Source organism: Hydra viridissima, unplaced genomic scaffold (assembly GCF_058129835.1).
Source record: "Hydra viridissima isolate aposymbiotic clone 2 unplaced genomic scaffold, HvirCarnegie_v1 scaffold_5, whole genome shotgun sequence".
Taxonomy (NCBI): domain Eukaryota; kingdom Metazoa; phylum Cnidaria; class Hydrozoa; order Anthoathecata; family Hydridae; genus Hydra; species Hydra viridissima.
Genome location: NW_028324304.1, coordinates 4,520,555 through 4,546,137, shown reverse-complemented (window position 1 = coordinate 4,546,137; position 25,583 = coordinate 4,520,555). Strand labels below are relative to the sequence as shown.

Genomic DNA, 25,583 nt, shown 5'->3' with positions numbered 1-25,583 from the left:
TGATCACTTTTTTATACTTAACATTTATTATATACATGATTATTCGCGTTGATGAGTTATACAAAAGACCTCGCATTTTTCAAAAGTACTCGAACCAACAAAACAATAGTGAATCGAAACCATCTTAAAAAAAAGACATCAATAAGTTTTGACAGAGATTAAACAATCTCGACGTCTTTAAAGTACTTCATTCGGTATTTTACTTATTCGGTATTATCCCAAAATGGTTTCCTTTCGACATTTTGAGTGATCTTGAAAACAACTTCTTAAATTATAATTGTAAGAGTTGTAATTGTAGACTTTTTTAAAATTCAAACCAGAAAAATACATCAGATTAGATTAATAGATCGTTAAATCAATTAGCAGGTTGTTAGATTTCAATATTGTTGAACCTGAGGTATGAAACTGATAATCACATCTATAATATACACAACTATAAAAGATGTACGCAGTAATTGGTGTTATTATCGTAATGTAAATATTGACAAAAAAATGTATAGTATAATAGTGTGTTCTAATCGAATAAATATGAAAACTATTTTTCGGTTACTATCAGCTGATTGGTCCGCTGATTTCCAGAGATTATTCAAAAAAAAAAAAAAAAGAACCAGGTTTCAAACAAGTACAGGCTTGAAAATGATTTCTCTTAAAAATTAAGGAAGTAAATTTATATGCAAAGAAAACCCAAATTTTGAAACGCGCACCATAACTTAACTGGATTAATAAAATAGTCATCAAATATTAATTTTGTTATATTTAAAAAAATAACTCTTTGAGACGATTTCTTAATGACAATAAGAGATGATTTTTAAAAAGTCCACAAAAATTTCCAAACCTCAATTTGTTTTCTATTAGAAAAAAGTTGTTCATTTTCTAAAAACGAGAATAGTTTTTTTTTTTTTTAGTGGTTATTGATATTTTGATTTCACCTCAATTTTAGAGCTTTTAATTAAAAAAGTTTTAAATCATAAATTAGTTTAAAAAAAAACTTTTTTTCTAAGAACTTTCCTGAAACAACTAAAATGTGTTATTGTGAAGAGAGAATTATTTTAGGCCGTCTAGTATTCTGTTATATTAGGGTATATCAATCCACTTAAACACGTTCACAAAACGTAATCTAGATCGTTTGAGCACACCACTTACAATATCTTCATTTTCAGTGAAGCACTCAACTTTATATAAAAATTATTTTCCAGATTATATTCAATAATTAAGTTAACAAAAAAAATCTAATTTTTAAGCTTAGTATGGTCTAAATAGTTTGGAAAGCTGAAGCTTATCTTTCAAGAAAGAAAAATCCTATTGATTATTATTCATTTCTATGGAGAATACTGAGCAAACCATCTGTTATATATCAAATACAGCTCTTGTATCTGAATTTCCATCATTAAAACTCGTCTTCTTTGCAGTCTCTTCTTTCCTATCAGGTGACAAATCTAAAATGGGCATAGGTGGCAAAAGGACAGCTACTGGGTGCACACTAGAAGTCTCTGATATAGCATGCACACTTCCTGGTGGACTTATTAATGGTAAAGGAGTAAAGAGCTGAACATTTAGTCCGGCAGGTTCGTCTGTTAATAATGGACTTGATGCACGCTGAGAGACTGGAGATGAGGCTGGAGTAGAAAACGATTTCGCTGAAGGAACAGACACAATTTTTAATGAAGGAGAGGGTTGGTCAATATTCTGATCAGGAGATTGCCTTCTTGTTGGAGCTAATAATAATAATAATAAAAAGAAAATTAGGCATCATACTAAAAAAAAACTCGCTAAACGTTATTGATGTTTTGACATTAAAAAATTCAAAAAAAAAATGACACAAAAAAATTCTTGAGAAAAAGAAAAAAAAAAGGATTCTTTGAAAATAATATATATATATATATATATATATATATATATATATATATATATATATATATATATATATATATATATATATATATATATATATATATAACCTTGGTTAGTATCGCTATCATCTATATTATGAATAGTCATTATTCCTGGAACATCTGGCTCTGGAGGAGATGAAGCGCGCAATGAAACTGGTGACCGAGTTGCCAAAAGATCACTTTTTAAGTTTGGCAGAAAACAGTCTATTCGATCCCAGGTCACCTAAATACAGAAAAAAAAACCCATTAACCAATTATTTGAAAGAATTCAAATTTTTTATTATCAATATTTCTATATAAATTGATGAAAAGTTAAATAGAAAACGAAATATAAGCTTGAGCAGAAAACGAAATATAACCGGAGTAGAGAATATTAACAATTTTTATAACTAAGTTCTTTCAGCTATCAACTTTCCAAAAAAATAGTCACCTGCCACAAAGCTGAATATTGTCTTGGTTTTTGATCTGGCTTCGCAGTTTCTGAAAAATCTTGATGGTATTCAAATATGCCTGCTGTTGACATCACCAACAACATGTTTTTAAGAGACTCTGGAATGGCTTCAAACTGAAACAACAAATTTATCTTTGATTTTTGAACAAGATAAAATTTTACAAAAAAAAAAAAAAAACGAAAAAATTTTATAAACGCCTTATCTTTTTTTTTTTTTTGTACTTCTTCCAGCTGAAGCTTGAAACGATTCATAGCATAGAAAGCATGTCAGAACAGAGAAAAAGAAAAGTAATAATTTGAACAAGGTCAACCTACTAGTAAATCACTATTATCGGCATGCATATATTTATCCATAAAATCCAACATAGTCATCCATAATGCAGTGAATGTTGCCAGCGATATTAAAGTATTTAAATGCAGGAGAAAAGCCTGAAAAAAAATTCTCTTACTTAAGCTGGAGTATCTTTTTTACCGAAGTCTAAAAAACCGCGCAACGCAGCTGTTCTTCTTTAAGAACTCATTACACACTTCTTAAATGAAGAAATCAAGTTACTCATTCCCTATGTCACTTCTCTTCAATAAAATAGAATATATTATAAGTTACTTTGCATAGCAGAGTCGCTGCTCTCATTCTGGTCTCTTCCAAGCCATTGGGATCAGTATCTGTAGACAGCTCTAGTAAACTTGCCAACATAGGGAACAATACCTAAACATATCAAAGTTTAGACACATTCACATAGTAAGTTGGCAACACTGCTTCAGTTGAAAAAAAAGTTCTATTACAATAGGAAATGATTGAGCATAGAAAACCTGATTAAAACAATTCTCCCATTCGGTAGCCGCCATTAATTGAAGATCATCTGCTAACATTGCTCTTTGTAATACAGTCAAAGCAGACATTCTAATACCCCGTCGAAAGTCACAGCATAAGCGCGCAATTCCTTGAAGAAGTGGACACCAGCATTTTACCCAAAGCAATGACATACCATTATCGCTGTCAGCTACTCAGACAAGAAAGTAGAGTAAAATATTAAAAAAACTGTAAATACTAAACAGTTTTTGATGATTTTTAAAAATAAATAATAAATATGATAATAAAGATAATATTAATGCATAAGGACAAGCAATAAAACTGACTAATTTCACCTTTAAATGTACTTGGGAGCTGATCAATACTCTCTTTGCTGCTCCAACGAGCTTTTAATTCTGCTTGTTGCTTGTCTTGATAATCCTCCCATTGCATGTTTCCAAGTATACCTGAAGCTTTTGTGTGCAAAGCATACATAAGATCTAGAAGTTGTAATGAAATTGCATCATAAATATTGCCAGTATTTTCATTGAATTCAGCCTCATCCTCTTTTTTAGGGGAATCAAATGTTTGTAATGGTTTTTTGTTGTCCCTTTTTGGAGAGGATCCTCGTTTGCCTTTTTGTTTAGCCTTATTAGGTGTATGCCTCAGTTCTTTTTCAATTTCATTGATTACTGAGTCTTCCAACCTATACTTTAAACCGCCATTTGAACTCGCTTCACCAAACAATAAAACTGCATAGATACACTGAAATATGTTATAGTCATTTACATGAGCCATATCTCTAACTATAAAACTTATAGAAGAAGAGGCTTTGATGAATACTTTACAATTATGTTTGTTTAGTTTTTCTTTGAACTTTAGTTCATACTGATTGACAGGCAGTCCATCATCGTCATTTTTATTGATAAGAAGCCATTGCTCGTTTTGGTTTCTTGTATTGTAAAAACTTTCTTTTCTTTCCGCCACAGAAATTCCGCCTGCAAAAATTAAAAATCAGTAAAGTTCAAAAAAAAATTATTATCTAAGAAAAAAAATTAACATGTAAGAAATGAAACTTCAGTCACTATTGTTTTACCTCTATCCATTTGTTCAATGGTGTCACTATAAAACTCTCCAGTTTCAGTATCAACCTTCTCCTCTTGTAAAACAGAACAAATATCTCCTGATATTAAGGTTAAGCTGGCACCTGGTTTTACAATGGGGGGAGTTGCTCCCGCTCCTACAACCTGCAATATTGTCAATATTGTAATCCAATCTCGAGAATACCGTAAATAAGATGCATTTGTTCTCAGCAACTCATGAAGGCCGTAAGATATTTGTTTTGAGCAGCTGAGCAACACCTTTGGGTGCATCATGAGAAGTATACGCAAAGTAATTAATATTTGAGAAGAAATATCATCTCTCCCTAAAAGTCTGATGGCTAGACGAAGTAAACCAACAACAGCTCTTTCAACTAAGAAACTAACAAAAAATGTATTGTCTTAAATTTGAATTATTTGACATACTATTTTTCAATACTTCATTTAAACTATTTTCTTTTTTTTTAAATAGAAACTTAACAGTTTATAAATCAACAAAAAAGTATAAAAAGATTTTTTTTTTTTTTTTCAAAAAAGAAGAAAAAAAGAAAAAAATTTAACAGTTAAAAACAAAGAATAGAGAGAGGAAAAAACACAAAAAAAATAACTTATCACAAATAAAGAGCATGCAAGACTCATACCTCACTTTTGGAGCACTGATGATTATATTGGAGAGATGTTCACGAAGAGCTTGCCATAATAATGATATGCGATCACTAATTAACAAACAAAAGTAATAGAAAAACAAGATACTGTAGTTAGATAATATAACTAAAACTGGACAAGGATTGCAAAGAAACATAAATAAGCTGACTTAATTATCAATAAAAAGTAAAATAAACTTGAAGCAGCATTAGTGTACAAAGATAAAGTGCTTTGAGGTAACAAATAATCCTCCTATGAACTTTGCAGTTTTCATAACAAAATAAACATAAAAATATGATTTTGTTTTCATTCTTAACATTTATTATATATAAAATTTTAATATGACAAAAAGCAGATTTTATAGGCTTACCGATTCTGCAGAGCAACCTTAATTAAAAACTCAAGAAAGAACACTGCAGCATCCTCATCATAAGGGACATCAGTAGATTCGTATAAATGAAGAGGCTTTGAAGCAATTATCAAACTCTGTAATAATGAGAATTAATTTTTAAATACAAAAACATGTATTTATAGGTAAATGTATTTACAGACAAACACACTTATATGTGAGTAATGATACTAGAAAACTGTACTAATTTACAATTTTAAAGAAACAAACCTTAACAAGCTCTTGCAAAGATTCTGTTCTTAGGAATTTACTTTCTGTTATTATATTCTCAGGATGGCATTCCTAAAAATAAAAATAATTGCTAAATCAAAAAAGATATCATTAGAGGTAAAAAATTAAAAAAATTTTTTAGTTACCTTTATACAATTCTGTGCAGCTTCTTGTGATTGTCTATCTTCAACAGATAAAACAGATTTTGCTGGAGTGTCAGGATTTGCAACCATGTATGAATAAAAAGCTGCAAAGACACCAGTATTGTCTTGTCTAATACAAATTTAAACAAATTATTAAATAGTTCATTAAAATTAAAATCAAATAAAAAATCAAATGTCTGTAAAATAGTTAACTAACTTTGAAACAATTTGTGTCTCCTCTTTAATCAGGCTGATCTTCCCACTCTGCTCCACAAAATCTTCAACCTAGACAATTTTTATTACATTTTGAGCAAAATACTTTCAACATTTGTATTTATACTATAATAGATGAATTCAGTTCCAAAGTTAACATTTCCATAATACTATACTAACACAAAATAAAGTGTGCAAAATAAAAATTGCAGCAAACAAATTTTATCAAATTTTTTACTTTTGGATCAATTTTGCAATAGGTTATAATATAAAAAAAAAGATAGCAGGATAAAATTGGGTGAAGTAAAAATCCTGTAATCTTTACCAAAAAAAAATAGATAGAACAATCAGTTTCAACTGTTTTAGAACAGCTTTAAGTTAATAGCTGTCCAAAATTGTCTCAAATTAATAATGGCAGCAGAGTAAAAAAATGTAAGTCTAACTTTTTCAAATTTTTATGAACTTTCACCAAATTATTTGAAAATAGAGAAAAATATACAAAAATAAATCAAACTTTTATGAACTTTCACCAAATTATTTGAAAATAGAGAAAAATATACAAAATTTAATCAAATTTAATAGTTTATTCTCATTTTATAGAAAGATGGCGAAGGGTTACAAACACTGGATTGTAGCCCAATGCAATTAAGTTATTTACCTAGTAAAGCTAGGCAAGGTTGAGAAAGAGACTAGAACTTCCAACTGCACAGTAATTAGAATAATGGGAAGATTAAGAAAATTTTAGAGGATGAGGTAAAATAAGAAAGATAACCACTTCCATTGACTGTTATATCATAAATTAAAAAAAGCTTCCAGTCTGCAAGAACCGAAAAAAAAGTAAAAGTTGTGTATAGCATCAAGGTCACTCCCTAAACAATATGTAACAGGAAGCTGATGTCTATGGATGACATAAGAAAACCAACATAAGAAAAACTATTAGATGTTAAACTACAAATTGGTTCAGTGATAATAATATGGAAGTGTATGGCCCATACAGTCCTGACCTAACCCCATAAAATATGTGGACTTTTTTGGACAGAATGATTGGAGATTGGTCACTCAAAAAGAAAGAAGTGCTCAAAGAAGCTATGACAACAGCATAGGTAGAAACAACACCAGAGGAAGCAGAAAAGTTAGTAGAATCAATTACAAGACATTTAGAAGCTATTATCAAAGCAAAAAGGGAGTCCCCCAAATACTAAAATGTGATTTATTAATAATTTTCTAAATATAAAATTGTTGCTGGAACTTGAATGAAATTTCAAGTGCAAAAATTTCTTGTTTTACACTTGAAATTTCAGTCAACTTAAAATGAAAATTTAATTTGAAAAGAAAAAAAATGTGATAACAAAAATTTTAAAATGAAAAAAAAAAAAAAAAAAAATTAAAATACTTATTTTTTTCTTTAAAACTTTTTAAAAAAAGAAGTTTTTACAAGAACTATTTTTAAAACTCAAATATGAAAGTTTTTATAAATTTGATGCAATTTTATTTTGCACACTGTATATAGTTCAATATAGTCTTATAGCATATATAGTCAAGTATATGTTAAGTCTATGGTAAAAAAGGTGGAGTAATAATTGCTTAAAGACTTTTTTTTTTAAAGATATCACACTTTTTGGTTTCTTACCCTATTTTTAAGACCATCCAATAAACATTTACTCGTAAGACCGTCACATAAAATTTTAGCAGCATGAACAAAAAGTACCAAGAATTTGAAATAACTATACCTCGGTGAGTGATGGGGGTAGTAACTTTCCTTTGAACAACTGCATAAGGCAAACAAGCAAATTCTGCCAACCTTCTCTCAGCATGTCACCTTGCTTGTGAGTGAGTGCAAACACAGTTCTCATACTCAGTTGTGATTTAATATTATTTCCAAACAACACAGAAAGGTTTTCATTTAGCTAGAGGTAAAATGTAAATCAATATACACTGATAGTGAAAGTTACTATAAAAAAATACCTAAATTTAAATTTGTTTACAACATGCAAATAAACAAACAAAAAAATTTTTTCTTGATGCTTTCTATGGGGAGGTGTAATAGAGGTAAATGGAACATTTTGCAACAAGTGTGGAACTTGTACAGGAATAGTTTTAGTTTCAACTGCAAATAAAGATCTAAAGAGATTTTCGTATGAAAAAAACAATGCTCAGTTTAAGTGCTTTTAATTTTGTATGATGTTGTAGAGTTGTTAATAGTATGATAGAATATTGCGGTAACAGAGAATTATTTTGTAGAAAGTAGAAAAAAAAAACCTCATAAAAAATGATTATATATGTAAACTTAATTTATAAGCATTTGAAAGTTTGCTTACTTCACCTGTCACAAGTAGACTTGTGAACTTGCAGAGCGATATAAGAAGATTGTCAAACACATCTGATAGTTCATAATGAGCAGAGATCACAGCGCATTTTCTAAATATATCTACCAACATCTTAACACTCAATCCTTTTTATTATAATATATTTGCACATAAAAAACCTATGATCTTACTTAAAGCCTGCAAGGGCTTTCTGAATATGTGCTTTGTCACTTCCATTATCATAAATGTATGACAGTGCAGCCACTGTAGGACCCCAAACAACTAAGAATAATTCTTCATTATAGAGAGCTGAGTTCACTTGAAGATAGCTTGAATCATTTCCTTCACACTTCTGCATCAACATCTAGAGGAAAAACATTTACATAAAATACACAAATTCTATTTGGATTCAACATTTAAAGCACAAATTGAAATAATATGTGAAAAAAATAACAAGGATAGCAAGTATAGACCTTTTCAAGAGCTTATTATATTTTCCAAATTTTCCAAACTTATTTAAAAAAGTTATTGTATTGAACTTACCTTCCACTCGTATGCTTCCTTTACTTTACCAATTCTTTCAGAGGGCATAACAATCTCATTTGTTCTGAAATATATTTCATCATGAAATAAATTTAAAATAGAAAACATTTCATTTTGCTTGATTATATTTTATTGAATTATTAATTCTAAATTTTATTAATCTTGGAAAATGTTTAAAAAGTTCCATGATGGGGTTAAAAGAAATTTTTGAAATGATGAAGGTAAGGACAATATGCTGGGGATATAGAAAGGAATTGCGCCAAGCATTCAGTAGGACCTCAAATATGAGCATGCTACTTATTAGTATGTCTTGACTTGGACCAAAGAATGAGAAAATGCAGATTTTGAAGAAAAAGACAAAAATGAACCCTGATAAGTCTGAGTTTGCAACCCTGTAAATTGATGCTATTTTGTGTAAAATTTACATGATATTTAATAGAAATATTTGGCAGCTTGCAACCTGTCATTCAAAATTGATAAAACCCCTAGTTGCTATATGAACATCATGTACATGAAGTACACTGCCAGAATACTTAGCTTACATTATGCTCAACAATTTCAAATGATTTATGATCAAATATTAAAATATATTTTTAAACTTTGAATTATATTTTTAGGCTTTTGTTGACTTCTAAAGTGCAACCGGGTGGCTAAGACAGTGGATACAGATGATTGGTAAAGTACACTGCACTGAAAATTACAAATTCAGGTGATAATGAATTACCTAGAATTTCAGCTCCTGAAAACTGGTGACAGTGGTTATTTAAGCATCACAATACACAACATGGCACATGTAATGGGAGAGACATGCAAACTTTTGTCTCAATTTACTCAAAAACATAAAAATCAAATCAAATGTGTAAATAACATGTGGAGTCTTGAGTACAAAAAATTTTTTTTCACTTAAAAAAATCTCTCTTACTTTATATTCTCAAAGATCTCTTCTAACAGCTCTGCAGGAAAATCTTCACCACCATTGGTTTTGCGAAGATTTCTCTTAAAATCCTTGGGAAAAATATTTTATAATACTTACCACCTCTTTTATATCAGCAGTTAAGAACTCTAATGTATCAATAAAAATATTTTTATTTCTAAGTTAAGATATGATTTCATAAATTTATTTGTAAAAATTATATTTAACTGATTAATTTTCTAAAAGACTTGTGAAAAAAACTTGAAACAATTTTAACAAACAGATAAAATACTATTTAATAACTAACAAAAAATACAAAAATAGTATTAAATAATTTTTTTTAAACTGATTAAACTTCTACTTAAAATTGTAATAACTCAATATTAAGAAAAAAAAATGTTTACATCAATTGTCATAGATTTTTGCTGCTTCACATTTTTATTGTGTTGATCAACATTTAACATGATGACAGCATAAGCCAGAGTGAACGCTGCATCTGTATTTTTATATGGAACTGGGTTGTTGCTCTATTTTTAATAATAAAATATAATGGAAACAGTAGAAATCAAATAAAATCTTAAAAAATCCTGAAAACTTTTAACTGAAAAACATACAAAGTAAACTGAAGAAAACTCTTCTAGTATTAAAGATATGACAGGACTTTCACCAGGAAGACGAAAAGATTCCAAAAAATTTCGAAGAGCCTCATCAATTCGAAGGTTTTTCATTGCAAAAGACCTAAATCATTTTTTTAAAAAATTTGTAAGTAATAAAATAATAAGACATTTTGTATAATACCAACCACAATTTTTTAAAAATATTTTTATTTAATATAATTGCTGTTGTTGTTTTTAATGGATTGCTATCATAAAAAAAAAACAAAAAAACAATTGAACAGAGTCTTTAGTGCAAATTACCCGACAAATGCTTTAAGATACTCTGCATTTTTACGAGTGCCAATAAAATCTCCAAGAGTTTTTTTGTCTACACGCGGATTTTCTTTTAAATAAACAATAAGATCTTGAGGTTGAAACATCTCTGAAAGCAAACCATGCTCCTGCAAGTAATCTATGCCACTCTTTGGTTTTTTGTTGAATTCATCAATGCCATGTGACAACAACTAAAATGGGACAAAAAAAGAATAAAAAAGCTGTAAACATCTTGTTCTAGAAATTTAAATTTTATTGTAAAATAAAAACAGTAGACGAATCAGCAAATATCAAATCTCAAAAGACCACATCATCTCAGTTTATTGCTAAGTTTTCCATTTGTTAACTTTAATTATAGAACATAAGTTTTTTTAGTTCCATTTTAAATCCATTGAAAATCTTTCTCAGCTCACAGTTTAATTCATATGAAACCAAAAACTAAATCTTATAAACAATTAAAAGAAACCAAAAAGACTATAAACCTATTGAATTAAAACTATTGAGTTAAGGGGTTACTTTTTTCTTAATTTTTCTAGATGAAATTTCTTTTCGAGAGAGTATAGGAGTATTGTCATTTGATAGACTCTCATCTTTACTTAAATTTTCCTTGAGGGCTGCACAAGTATTAATACCAAGAAATCGCTGGCCTGTGGCATAGCCTGAAGTTGAGAGTGCAGTGCATCCAATATCATGCTCAATATCATCAGCCTCTGATTCATATTCAACTATAAGAAAATAACATGAAAACTTAACAAAAAAGTTAAACAAATTAGGTATGCATTTATTTATTTATATATATATATATATATATATATATATATATATATATATATATATATATATATATATATATATATATATATAACAAATTAGGTATGCATTTATGTATGTATGTATGTATGTATGTATGTATGTATGTATGTATGTATGTATGTATGTATGTATGTATGTATGTATGTATGTATGTATGTATATATATACATATATATATATATATATATATATATGCATGTATAATTAAATTATTTAATTATGTTTTGAGAATAACTTTTTAATTATTTCTCATTGCAATTTATTTTTTTGTTTTTAAGTTCAAGTAGCATGTTTAAGTATTTGCCTTACTTAAACATGCAACTTGGACTTGATAAATAGTAAAATAATACAACTATTTATATTTATTTGATCTTGGGGAGGGGGAGGGTACAAACAAGTTTTGAGAGCTTTAGAATTTAAGAGAAAAAAACTGTTGAAAACAATCCTAAAATTCAGAGAAATTGGTACAATCAATTAAAATTATTTTTATTCAAAATTTTTTTAGTTGTTAGCTACAACATTTCTCTATCTTCCAAAAAGCATACAGATTCTATATTGAGTCTATCAACTGCATTTTTTTTTCAAATTAAAATAAAAAAGCAGGGATTCCCACAATTTGTGTTTTGTTGACACAAAGGATAGAACTTAACAAGAGTATGTTGTTTACAATTTAGAGATCATGACACATACTCATTTTTAACAGGAAATGATGACACTTTAACAAGATGATTTAGTATGATTTAATGGTAATTATGCCATCTTTTGTAAATTACTCAGAATTTATTTCCCTCCCCCCCCCCCCCCCCCAATAATATTAATATTAGGAGGATACATTTTCACGATAAAATCCTTTCAAATCAAAAATTTCCAATTAACAAAATGTTAGAAACATTTGAAATGTTTTCAAACAAAAGAAATCTCCGGAAAACTTATAAAGTGAAATTTTTGCCATATATACAACAATATCTTTGTTAATTTTCAAAATATCTTTATTATTTTTCAGAATTTTTTTGACAACCTCTCTCAGAATGTCTTTTGAACAAGAGGAAACTTTTGCAGCATTTGTTTTGTTTCTCATTCAGTACATTAAAATGTGCTGCATTTCAAATGATCTCATACCTGTAAAGTCCACAGAACCTTTTTCCTCACAGCTTCTTTTCTTGACATGTTTACACTGTGATTCAATATCATTAATTATTGTGAGTAGAGCATCAAGCGATAAAAAATTCACAGAAGATAGATTGCCAGAGCGAAAAGCATTCTAGATTGTTAGTTAAAAAAATTTTCTCAACAAAAATAAAAACAACATAGAACAATAAAGATAATAGCATTAACAAATAAATAATTTAAAGCAAAATAATTTGAAATAGAACTTACCTTTGAAAGAATTTTGCAAAGATCTTCCAGTATGTTTGAGCAGTGTAAGCCACAGTCAAAATTCACATAAAGCTCTTGTACTAATCCACTAATGTGAAACAACTGGAAAAAGAAAATGAAAGATACTCTTCATTGCTTTCTGAAAACTAAAGTTAATCAAACATACAAACTAAATGCATCAAGAAAATTTATAAAAATGCAAGAAGTGTTCAGCAAAAAAAAAAAGAAAAAGAAAAAAAATTACTTTAAGTTTGTTTAAAGATTTTAGACTTAATGATGAATGCATGATATCTCAGGCATATACAAAAAAAAAATTGTATCGAATTGAGAATTTAAATAGGCAACACATACAGTAAAAAGTAGTTATGGCAAAATTTACTGAAACTGGTAACTTTTTAAACAAGATTTCTTATTAGAGAGAAATAAAGGCTAGAATGATAATGTAAAATAATCACTTACTTGGTTGACATACTCTAGTGCCATTTCTCTTTTTTCATAGGGTACACTTAAATTTTCAATTGACAGAATTTCCATGAGTTTTAAAAAGAACCGCTGAAGAACAACAAAGTGGTATAAAGAGAGATATATTTACAATACATAAATATTCATCACAAGGAATACTAAAAAAATATTTATAACAATATTAATAAAATATCTTCCAGAATTTTAGTGACTTTCTTAAGCTATTAAAATGGAAAACAAAGTTTATATTAAATTAACATTCAAACTTAATGATTAAAAAAAATTAATCAAAAAAAATTATTTGAAGAAATAATTAGTTTGATACAAATGATGATTTAGGTCATATCATGGTAATTGGTAAATTTAAAAAATTAATCAATTACCGTGATATAACCTGACAAAGTTCTATGCTTTAAGAAAGTCCTAATTTAAGAAATGATAAATTTCGTATGTATAAAATAAACTTTTGGGTAAAATAACTTAGTTATTTTAACTAGATATCTAGTTAGTTAAAATAACCAGGTCATTTTCTTTAAATGTTTATTTTATATATACGAAATTTGTTATTTCTTAAATTAGGAGTTTCTTAAATCATAGGACTTTGTTAGGTCACATCACTGTAATTATAATGTTAATAAAATTGTTGATTTTTCATCTTATTATCATTTGCTTTTATTTTATTTTTATTTTTTTAATTTTTTCAAACCCATTTTAAGTACTTATTAAGTGTATTTCAACAGCAGATGAAAAAAACCTGGCAAAGGTAAAACAAATTTTCCAACCTCATTTTGAAACTTTAAATTTGTTCGAAGTGCTTCAAACAGAAGAAAACAAACACGCATAGATAATGAAAACAGTATATGAATATCGCACTGAAGAAGCTAAAAAAAAAAAAGTTGTGAAAAATTTCCTAGACAAAAAGTGATTCACAATTACAAAAAAAAAACAATAAACAAACAAAAAAAAAAACAATGAACAAATAAAAAAAAACAATGAACAAACAAAAAGATGATGAACAAACAAAAAAGACAATGAACAAACAAAAAACTTTTGAAAACAAAGAAAACCATTTTTACCGTAAATAAATTTTTACACAACTCATCTTTCACTATATTCAAAAGAGAGGCAAAGTGACCAATGTGACTTGCTCCAGACTCCAAAGCAACTATAATTAATGACAAACCAATATGCATCATCGTATTTGTATTGTGTCTAAATAAAAGAGACTTCAGAAACAGTATTTGTTAAAAAAAGAAAAAAAACTCAACTGAATTTATTTGTTCATGTTAGATAAATACCTTTGCACTGAAACATATCTTTAACAATTTAATACCTATCATTAGGATTTATAAGTGAGGTGAGAAATCGTAAAAGTTCACGCACACATGGCAGTCCATATGGCATTAAGGGTCCCATACCTAAAGAAAGAATTAATAAGAAGAACAATTAGGAACCTTTTTTTCTGTTTTCCATCCTTGATATTCAACTTTCATCTTTTTTTTTTTTCCCCAACTTTTTTTAACAATCAAACAAAATTTAAAAGCTCCTATCACCTTTTAAATTTAAAAGTTTATGAAAAAAAATTCAATTTAAAAAAAATATATAAAGTTTATATTACCTTCAAACATTTAATTTGTTTAAAACTAACCTTCTTTATCATGTGAAGTAAATCGAACACCTTGTGTATTTACATAATCTTGATTTTTATTTTCTATTTCTACTTCAGCAGTTGGAGAGTTTATCTTAAGAAATTAGAATATTTTTATTTCAAATTTTATACATATAAATGGAGTAAGCAAAATTTTCAACCTAAAAAAAACTAAGTTTGTATGTTAAAATCTTTAGAATACCTGTGTAGAAGGGGTAACCTCTTCATCAGCAAGCAATGATTCAGATTCTTCTGGATATTGCAATGATATAACACCATGGTCCTCAAAATTTTGAAGATTTTTGTTGTTAGATTCGCTTGATTTACTTTTAACTTGACCATCAGTTACTTCCATAGGCAATAAAGAAACTCCTTGGAGCTCACATGCTTGATTAATATCCTCTATACTTTTCATGACACCTGCCAAATCAGGATTACTTAATGAATCTTCTGCACTTACACACTTTTCTGTTTCTGTAGAGCTTTGAGAATGAAGTACTTGTTTTTTTAAGTAAGCTAAGTCCATTTCATCACTAGCTGAAGGTTCTATTTCAATCATAGTTTTACAAGTATCAGTTACAACTTCTGTATCAGAATGTGAATTTTTTGCATCTTAAAAAGTAAAATATTTTTTTATAAAACATTTTTCTGATTTTTAATGTTATTGTTTCTGAATAAAATATCATTCATATTTATTTATGCATGCAGTTTTAACAACAAAAGGATTCAACAAAGTTATCTGAGATTAGACCTTGCTTTAAAGAAATTCTTTCATCTTCTGAACAATTCTTATTCAAATTTACTGATGCCATAGATTTTGATTGTCGCATCTTCTGTTTTGCTTTATTTTTCCTTGTACCAGCAGGAACAGTTCTTTTAAACATCTAAAGAGTTGCATCAAATAAGTTATTTCTATGGTAATTCTTTAAACAGCTATTTAAATAATACTACTGAAAATAACATTTTAACAAACAATCAGCTTCTTCATAGATTCCGATGGTTTCTTGATGAATTGCTACAAAATTGTACCAAAAGTATGGCAAATAGTCAGAATGGGAAGTTGACAGTTAGAAAAATAACTAAAAAAAAACAGACTAGAAAAAATGACAGACAGAAAGATTTCAGATAAGAATCTATGAATTCAATTCATATTTAAACTTTAAAAGGTTTGAACAATTCATCAAGTTCATGAAAAAAAAGTTCATCAAAATTTTCCATCATTTTGCAGAAAATCACAACAATTTGCATGTTATGTTTTTACCATCAATTTGCAATTTTATGTTTTTATAGACTTAAATATTAATAACATTACCTTACGGATATGCGGTGAAGATAAAATACTTTTGGAGTCTTCCTTAAATTGAGGCAACCTAAGAGAAAAAAATTTGATGGAATTCAAACAGCAGTATTGAATGAGTACACCAGTGAGTTTTTTTCCACTAGTTTTAATTTTAAGTAATTAAGATTTCTAAAATTAATCTAAAAAAAATAAAAATAATAATTTCTAAAACTTTTTGATCATTTTTAAGGTTTTACAAATTGAACAACTAAAAAATGGAGTGTTGCATCACTTAGTTTAAAAATATTGATCATTTCTATTTCATTGCTATATATACATATTATCATTATAACTTTGTTACTGTCATTTGTTTAATTATAATAGATTTTTGTAACAATATTTAAGGGTTTATAAAGAAGAAGTGATTTACAACACATGTAGTAGTTTGCACCTTTATTGATTCTTCAAAAAACAAGTTTAAAGTAATATACATTCTCCAACAATTACCAAATACATATGCAAACAATGAAAAGGAGAGATGTTGAGTGAAATGAAAAAGTTTTCTATTCAAAAAGTATATGGAACTTATTAATTGGTATAGATTATATAAATTATATAATTTTCTTATATAAATTTTCATATATTAAAGTCTGGATATGCAATATATCCTCACTTTCACTATAATTTTGATTCCAAATAATTTCAGGTGGATTTTAACACCGATTGGCTTTAACATGTTAATTTTGATCTTATATCTGTTAGAATGTTGTTTTTTTTCTACATAAAGCTATATTTTCCAGAAATATGTTAAGCCGAAAAATAAAATGTTTAAAATTCACATGCCAAAATATTAAGAAATGAAAATCACAGTTAACAAATGATGTCTTGGAATCAGAATAGTTATTAAGCATTATGGTCTTCCTTTTTATGAAATTTTTTATGAAAAATTAGATTTCTTTTGAAGCATGATAGTATTCCTGACACAATGACAGATTTACAGTGAGTAACTTGGTTTAACTTTAGTGCTGTTAAAAACCCTCTCAGAAAGAATGTAACGAAAAACTGGAAACAAAAAATATTATGCTAACACTTGGACATTGATAATTATCAATAAAAATTGCTTTCCAGTTAATATTTCTGAAAGTAAACAAAACAAATAAAATGTCTAAGTTTATAGAGCTTTATCTAAGAACTTTTTAAACAAACTTGTTAAGACACAAACAACTGGAAATCATTGAAAAGTGTTTTAACCACTACTGCCTTAAAAATTAAATGCTTACTGAATGAATATTATCTTTAGTATTATAACATGCTAGCTTTTTATGTCATATAAATGGTCTCCTGTATGATAAATGATGAATTTTTATATAAAAAATATTGTAAAAGACCAAAGTTCCCCTAAACTTTAAAAAGCCACCCTGAAAAAAATTGTAATTAGAATTTACTTAATGTAAATTCTAATTACATTTTTACTGTAATTCATAAACAGTGGCACTCTGTAAAATGTTTTAGAACTTTCTAGTACTTTTTGGAGCTTTCTAGAACTTCCAGGAACTTAATAAAACCTTTTGAGAATTTCTGGAACTTTTGGGAACTTTTAAAAAGACTGAGAAAATAATTTAACATATTTGACATATTTTTTCAGTAGCAATATGTCACATAAGATAAGCTATTACAACACAAAAGAACAAGGATATCTAAACTAGTAATCTAATGAGTTATCAGCAGTTATATAAAATAGGAACTGTACCTTTTGAAGAATTATTATTAGAATTAAAATGCAGAATAACACAAATACTTGATGGTACCAGTTTCTTCAAGCAGAAATCAAAGGAAGAAAATTACAAACAATAGAAATATCAAAGGAAATTAAAAAAACTATGGAACATTAAATTAAGCCTTCCAGATGTGTTGGATCAAGAAATATAAACAAAGCTTAACAAGGTGCTAAAGACATTTTACAAATGTGCCAGGATGCGAAAATATGATACCCTGATTAATGTTTGTTGAGGTTATAAAAGGGAATGACCAATGTTATTGATTGAAGGCATTTTGAGTAGAGCCACAATTGCTACATGATGGTATTGCACTAGAGAATCATTGAAGCTATAGTCATTCATACTTAGAACATGCAATCAAAATGATTTTTTTCTCAGCAATAAGCTGTACAATTTTTAGAGCACTTGCGAGTTCTTTTTTTGTTTATATTACATACATATTACATAATAAATACACAACTGTATATGCAAAAATCAACTTTTTAAGAGACTAACCTTTTCTAAAAGAATATCGAAATAATTACTTTCACTATTTTTTAGACAAAAGTTTATCAAATCAAGGTATAGAAATAAAAGGTTGTAAAAAAGTTATAATGCGATCATTGTAAAAATGTTCAAAAAGTATAAACGCAATATACCAATAAATAAGTTGATATTTTAAGCCATTTAGAATGGCTCAAAAATTTTCCTTAAGAGCACAAGAAAAAAAATATACACCACATATTACACCTACTTATACACCACATATTACACCTACATACAGTATATAAAGTTCATGTTCATGTATAATTTGTAACAAGTTATATTTCAAAAAGTCCAAATGTCATACGGGAGGTATAATTTTAAATTTTTTTTTTTTTCTATTCCAAAAACTAACTGCATTCCATTTTAAAAAAAAGTAATGAAAGTTTGATGAAAATTGAAAATCAAACTATGACCTACTAAAACATAAAAATACTGAAAAATTTTAACCTGTAATTTTTATTCATCATCTTTTTATTTCGTTTTTAATCACTATATTGTAAAGAAAATAAAAAACTAATTTACCTTAGAAAGAGCAACTGTACCATGTCTGTCAAAGTTTGTTCAGCACTGCGTCGAAGAAGTTCTAAAGAAAAGATTTTAAAATCTTTTTGCATTTGTTTTAATTTTTGAAAACCTAAATGCAGACAACAGATTATCAGAAGATATTATACTTAATAAAGTGATTTTAAACATGGTGCCTTTTCAAGTTAATATACATAATTCTCTTCACACCTTAGATAAACGGGTCCTAAGTGGAAAAAATGTTCCCAGGCAAACCTTTCTGAAACTGTACTGACCTCTAAAGTAAGAAAGTAATATCTAGAGAATAAATTATTGAGATTTAAAAAAAAAAACACCTTGTAGAAAATAAAAAGTTGGTTTGTTTTGCCCACACAGATACTACTTTTGAATTCAACCATGAATTAGCCCCTTGACTATTGATTAATTTTTATGTATTTACAAACCTAATACATTCTCATTGAAAAGAGATTTCATTTAACGCATATTATTTTTTCATGTCATCTGGGCAAATTTTTTTCTGCTTAGGGCCCCTTTCTCTAGGGTATGTCTTCTCAAAATTTACTTACCACTCAGTCTCATTTCGAAACAGATTCTAAAACAGGATTGCATAATCTCACAAACAGACTCATTTGTCATATGAACACCAACAGGACTGAGAAGCAATGAGCGAAGAACCTGAAAAAAAAAACTTATTTTCAACTTTCTCATCTCTTTAAAACAAAAATAGTTATAATGATGAGCTTAATAAACTTTTGTTGGTTCATAAACCAACATGGTTGGTTTATGTTGGTTTAATTTATGAACAAATTTTAATACATCCATCAAATGTTTAGGAAGTTTTAAAAATGCTCCTTTAAATCAGAAAAAAAACAACTAAAAATAAAATTATAATACAACTTATCATCACTTTTTATTCTAAAATAGCTTAAGGAGGATAAAAAAGAGTTTAAAAGAATTGTTTATTTTTTTTGTTTTTTTGTTTTGGTTTTTTTTTTTTACTTTTCTTAAAATACAAAAAAAAAATAAATAAATAAATTTTTAACAAAAAAACTTATAGTTCCTTTTCTAATAACAACCACATTAGAAAGCAGAAAAATTATTAACTTAAATAATTTTAAAATAACTTGCATTAATAATTTTTTTTTTTTCTATAAACAAATTTTAAAATAAATAACCTGAAGAATCTTCATAAGAACAACTTCATCACTGCTTGTATCAGTTCCTACAAAGCGTGCATGTGTTACAGCATCAGCCAAATTATCAATACCTGAACTTGCACTTTCTGATAAAGGGTCTAAAAGTATTAATAATAATTAATAGGTTGAAGATATTTAGGAAGATGAAAAAAATCTTTTTGTTATATTCAAAATATAAAAAAGTTTTAATTGAAAATAATTTAATATTTTTTTTAAAAAAAAACATTAAATTAAAATAACTATTGAATTATTACCAAGTAACCCATATGAGAGAAATTTATTAACTGATGACAGGGCAACACCCGTTATTGGTCCAGTAGTGTCTTCAGAACGAATGACTTCAAGAAATGGTCCGAGAAAAACATTTGCATCTAAACTGTTGATATCTAGATAAAAAGTTACAAAGCAATTGTCAAATACTGTAAAAAAAATGTCAGCGTCAGTGTTTTACATTTTAAGGCGATCCCAGGAATGATAATTAAAATTTACCCAAAAGAAATTCTATAAAAGCATAAATAAAAGGAAGAGGTCCCCCATAGCACTCTATTTTGTTCATGGTCATTTTGCAATATGCTACAAAGATGGTAAAACTAAATGAGTGAAAATAGGGAAAGGACCTGTTGTGTTTTCTTTTATAGGATATATATATATATATATATATATATATATATATATATATATATATATATATATATATATATATATATATATATATATATATATATATATATATTCAATTGTGGGAATATTTTCTATTCACTAATTTATAAACAAAAAGTTGTCTAAATTAGTAATTTCCTTAATCTATTCAAAAATATCATATGAATAGGAATAATATCCTTTTGACATATATGCTTGATGCATCCTCCTGAAATTTTGTTAATTGATTCTCAAACCTGTAAACACTCAGGAAATGAGATGGAAATCTGGAATATCTAACTTAAAAGAATTGTCTATGAAGTAATGCATTTCTTGAACTGTTGCATGGTAGGAGATTCTGTAACATCTGGAGTGATTAGGTCAATCATTATCAAACTCATAACAGTGATTGCCATTAAAATTTATTTCAGGCATTTTAAGTTCAAATCCCACTAACGACATTAAAAACTTAGTGAAACTTAGTTGTCAACGTTGTTAGGCTTGCACCTTTTCTAGTTTAATGTATTTATTCATCTTATTATCAGCAGCTTAAAAAATCCCTCACAAAAAAAATGTTATCAAATATAAAATAAATAAAAAAACTCCTTGTTAAATATTTTTTCAAAGTTACTAATTTAAAAATCAATGTAACTTTGCAATGGTTCAACATTTTATTTGCTCCTTACAATAGTCATCTAGATACAGTAAATTTGAGGACTTTAAATGTAAATCCGGAAGCCATTTTTAACACAGCATACCTGAAAATTGGTGGAGCTGTAGTTATACCCTAGTATATTTACCTTTAGTTTCTTGTAGGGTTTCTTTAAGTTGAGTGAAACTATTGAGCAAAGGATCTTGGTCATCCTCCTAAAAAAAAAAAACATAGCTAAAGCAAATATTTAAAACACATGAATCTACTTTCAACAATCAACTAGAAATCTTATATCTTGTATCCTGTTGATAACTAAACTATGGTGAGTTGTTTTTTCATATTTTACAACTTGAAATTGATGCAATGTTTTTAGAAACTGATTTGTATTACAATTTCATTTTTTAGTTAAACTGCTTTGAACTGAAATGATAAAACTCAATTTTCAATAAATATGCATGGCTATATTTACGTAAATTTAGAAGTGGCTATATGTATATAAAGCCACTATATACATAGTTTTGCCAAAAATCATTATTTTATTTAAAAAACATTAAATTTTTATCTTCTATTGTAAAACTAAACATAAGAATAAAAAACAACACATAGTAAATATGTAATGCACATAACATTAATACATATATTCTATTTAGTTTTTTGGTTACTCTTGAAAGTTCTAGACTGATTCTGCAAGTCTGACAGTTCTAGACTGATATCATCAGTCTGGAATTTTTAAAAGAAACCATTATGCTTCCTGTTAACTTCTTCAAATTCTTTTCACACTTTGCATCTCATCTATGGCAGCAGAAATATTTTTATTTATGCATAAATAGCATTTATCTTCAAAGAATTATAATTTGACATTTTATTTCTTCCTATAGAAAAAAAAATCATTAAACTAATAAATTTGGACCTGTAAGATAGGTTGTTGGTTCACCAACACTTTAAACTTTAAAAGTTACAAAAAATTTAAATGAATTATAAATTGTAAATGGTATAACATAAATTTGATGTAAAACAATGTTTTTAAAAATGTTTTACCTTAAATGATTAAAATATAGCACAATAATACTCTAAACTTCACTTATAATACTATACATTTAAATACCGTTACACATATTCAATCAAACATTTAATAACATTATCTCTGTGAGCATTATCTTTACATCAGAAAAACTTTTTGTTGTAGAGAAGAAAAACTTTGTTGTACAGAAATTTCTAGAGATGCTTAAACATGGCTGAGAGTATTAAAGATTCTCAAAGAAGATCAAAGAGAGATTAAACAACTTAGGGTCTTTCTTAGATCCTGTTATAGTAAATTTAGAAACTTTATATCAATATAAATCTTTTTCTTTTTTTCTTCTTCTTGTTCTTTTTTTGGCATAATTTGCATGTAAAACTCACTAGCTTGCTACAAATCAGTTTGGTCTTTTTTTCTAAGATAAATACTTTCAAGTGGATAGGATTCCCATTGACTCTTTATATTTTTATGCATCTCTTCTTGAACAACATTGGATCAAAGAAATATTTTGCATTAAAAGATTATAGTTTAAAATTTAAAATATTCGTTATGTTTTTCTTTTAAATAAGTTAGGAAATTAATTATGTCAACAGGTTCTATATGTATTCATACAAAAATTGGAAATGATGAATAATGATTGAAAACACTAAAATTCAAAGGTGTTGAATGATACAAAAGCTAGATTTAAGTGACTCTGCGCTTTTATGCAGTTTATTCTACTTGCTGTTTAAAATTTTTGGCTTTAGTATGTAGACAAATAATACATGTTTACCCACTGCTCTATTGTACACACGCATAGTTAAATTCATTTCTGAAGAAATAGTATAAGTTAAGCAACTGACAATAACTTTTTTAAAAAATATAAAGATATTAAGAATAATATGAATAGAATAATCTATACTTAATATATCATAATAAAGTGGAAGAATACATTTAAAAATCCATAAGATAAAAATTACCATAAAAACTAGAGAATGTCAGCACTGGAACAAACTTAACAGATTATTGGAGTAATTAGAAGATTTAGAAGAAATTTGTTACATATTTGAATTACTTGCTTAGATAGCTGTAGCTAACTATTTCATTTATCATAAATTTTATATATATACATATACTTCTTTTTTAAAAAGACTTTTTTTGTTATTCCCTAGAAGCGAATCTAAGAAATACATCTAGGCCCATTTTTGTTAAGAAACTCTTCAATTTTGTGTTTTTTTTTTTTGTTTTTGTTTTTTTTTTGTTTTTGTTTTTTTTTTTTCTTTATAGTAAAATTAGAAACATTCGCTTTTTCAAAATAAGAAATTTTTTTTTCTTAGTTTCATGTCTTAATAGTAAAATTAGAAACATTCGCTTTTTCAAATTAAGAAATTTTTTTTTCTTAGTTTCATGTCCATTAAACGTTAAATTATTTGACATTTGATTTAAAATGAAAAATGTAATTATAAATGTTTTTAAATACATAAAAAAAACAAAAAAAAAAAAGACAAAAACTTTGTGTGAAGCCTTTGAGAAACATTTACCCATTAAAATTTTTGTTTCAATTATATATATATATATATATATATATATATATATATATATATATATATATATATATATATATATATATATATATATATATATATATACATATATATATATGTATATTATATATATATGTATATATATATGTATATTATATATATATATGTATATATATATATATATATAATATATATATATATATATATTATATATATATATATATATATATATATATATATATATATATATATATATATATATATATATATATATATATATATATATATATAATAAATGACATGATAAAGCTAAATCTCTATTTTGAGAATCAGACCAAATTAAAATGCTACTGTACTAAATAATAAATATCACAAAAAAGGCAAATTAATTTTAATTTCACCTGATGAAAATGAGCCCCGCTCCATCTATTACTTCGCCTTAATGCAGCAACAACATGATTAAGCTCTCCTTGTATTATATAAATGCCATTTTTCGGCAGCATTTCTCAGATTGTTATGAATAACTACTCATCTATTAACAAATATATATTGGCCTTTACATTCTTTAAGTTAAGAGTTGATATCCGTTAAAAAATATCTTTTCCGCAGCCATGTTTTTACGAGACGTTTTATATTCGAACCAAAAAATAAAGATAGTACTCGAGGTCGGGAATTCACATCTCTTCAGACAATTGTTAGGCGAACAATACTCAGAAAAAACACTTTTGATTACAACGTTTTGAAAGATTTTTTTTTTTATTACAACGTTTTGAAAAAAAAATTTCATACATTTTAATAGGCTTGAATGATTGTAGATATCTAAAGTGTTTTATTATAAATCAGGAGGGAAAAGCTAGCCCCTACCACGAACATCGCTCAACTTTAGTTTCTTTTGAACTAAATAGGCTCAAGATTTTTAATAAAACTAAGTTTAGTTTGGATACTTCTGTAAAAATTATTAGTATTAGCTATTTCTCCCACCAGACGCCTAATTTTCTTATAGAGATGGACATATGATTTCTTTAATAAAAATGAATAATCTTGGCTTTCACTAAATCATTTCATTGGATTGGTACTCTAGCTTTCTTCAATTGTTATATTAAATTGTTCACCACAATATCTGCTATTACTTCTCTACAAGAAACGCGTTTTTTTTTTTAATTATACTCTTTGAGTAAACAGTATTTTTGCACTCCTCTGCTGTTGAAAAACTTCCAGAGGACTGTTTATCAATCAAACTGTAAAGAAGCATTAAACTTAAATCAAATTTCAGGGTCCAACAACAAACCGCCAAACTTACCAACCCACGTGTAAAGCTAAAATTTCTTATACTTACTTCTTGAAAAAAAAAGCAATTTGGAAAAAACTGGGAAGTAGAGCTTTTTTGTTTTTCTTTTAAAAAAAAATATCTAATAAGTTTGCTGAGAGACAGTGGCGTCCCAACATGTTTTAGGGCCTAGGGCGGCACTTGGTAAATGGGGCCTATATATATATATATATATATATATATATATATATATATGTATATATATATATATATATATATATATATATATATATATATATATATATATATATATATATATATATATATATATATATATATA

General features: G+C 27.0%; 1 protein-coding gene across 2 annotated transcripts; it reads right to left on the bottom strand.

The window, feature by feature from the left end:
• Nucleotides 1-1,047: 1,047 nt before the first annotated feature.
• Nucleotides 1,048-25,114, bottom strand: LOC145189157 (Golgi-specific brefeldin A-resistance guanine nucleotide exchange factor 1-like). 2 transcript variants are annotated; one of them, XM_090087263.1, is made up of 38 exons: nt 24,378-25,114; nt 21,584-21,650; nt 20,399-20,530; nt 20,124-20,242; nt 19,515-19,623; nt 18,949-19,009; nt 16,157-16,214; nt 15,596-15,728; nt 15,047-15,456; nt 14,845-14,938; nt 14,530-14,614; nt 14,273-14,408; nt 13,979-14,077; nt 13,194-13,286; nt 12,735-12,836; nt 12,477-12,618; nt 11,061-11,269; nt 10,533-10,735; nt 10,230-10,353; nt 10,020-10,142; nt 9,625-9,707; nt 8,703-8,766; nt 8,351-8,523; nt 8,172-8,271; nt 7,584-7,760; nt 5,858-5,925; nt 5,644-5,770; nt 5,498-5,569; nt 5,249-5,364; nt 4,875-4,949; nt 4,230-4,615; nt 3,481-4,131; nt 3,154-3,344; nt 2,948-3,049; nt 2,659-2,772; nt 2,323-2,457; nt 1,959-2,115; nt 1,048-1,715 (listed from the first exon to the last, which is right to left on the bottom strand). In XM_090087263.1, exons 1-38 carry the CDS (start codon nt 24,477-24,479, stop codon nt 1,348-1,350), a joined length of 5,760 nt encoding a protein of 1,919 aa, XP_089943389.1. In that variant the 5' UTR covers nt 24,480-25,114; the 3' UTR covers nt 1,048-1,347. The 2 variants fall into 2 exon arrangements, with proteins under 2 accessions (XP_089943389.1, XP_089943390.1); XM_090087264.1 differs by having other exon boundaries at nt 3,490-4,131.
• Between the last annotated feature and the right edge of the window lie 469 nt (nt 25,115-25,583).

What these genes read in the sequence shown, in the direction of transcription:
- LOC145189157 (XM_090087263.1), bottom strand. Translation starts at nt 24,479, where the DNA reads ATGCTGCCGAAAAATGGCATTTATATAATACAAGGAGAGCTTAATCAT. An exon ending in AATATTCAGCTTTGTGGCAG is followed by an intron (nt 2,116 to 2,322) that starts GTGACTATTTTT and finishes TTCTGTATTTAG; the next exon opens with GTGACCTGGGATCGAATAGA. An exon ending in TGATAGCGATACTAACCAAG is followed by an intron (nt 1,716 to 1,958) that starts GTTATATATATA and finishes TATTATTATTAG; the next exon opens with CTCCAACAAGAAGGCAATCT.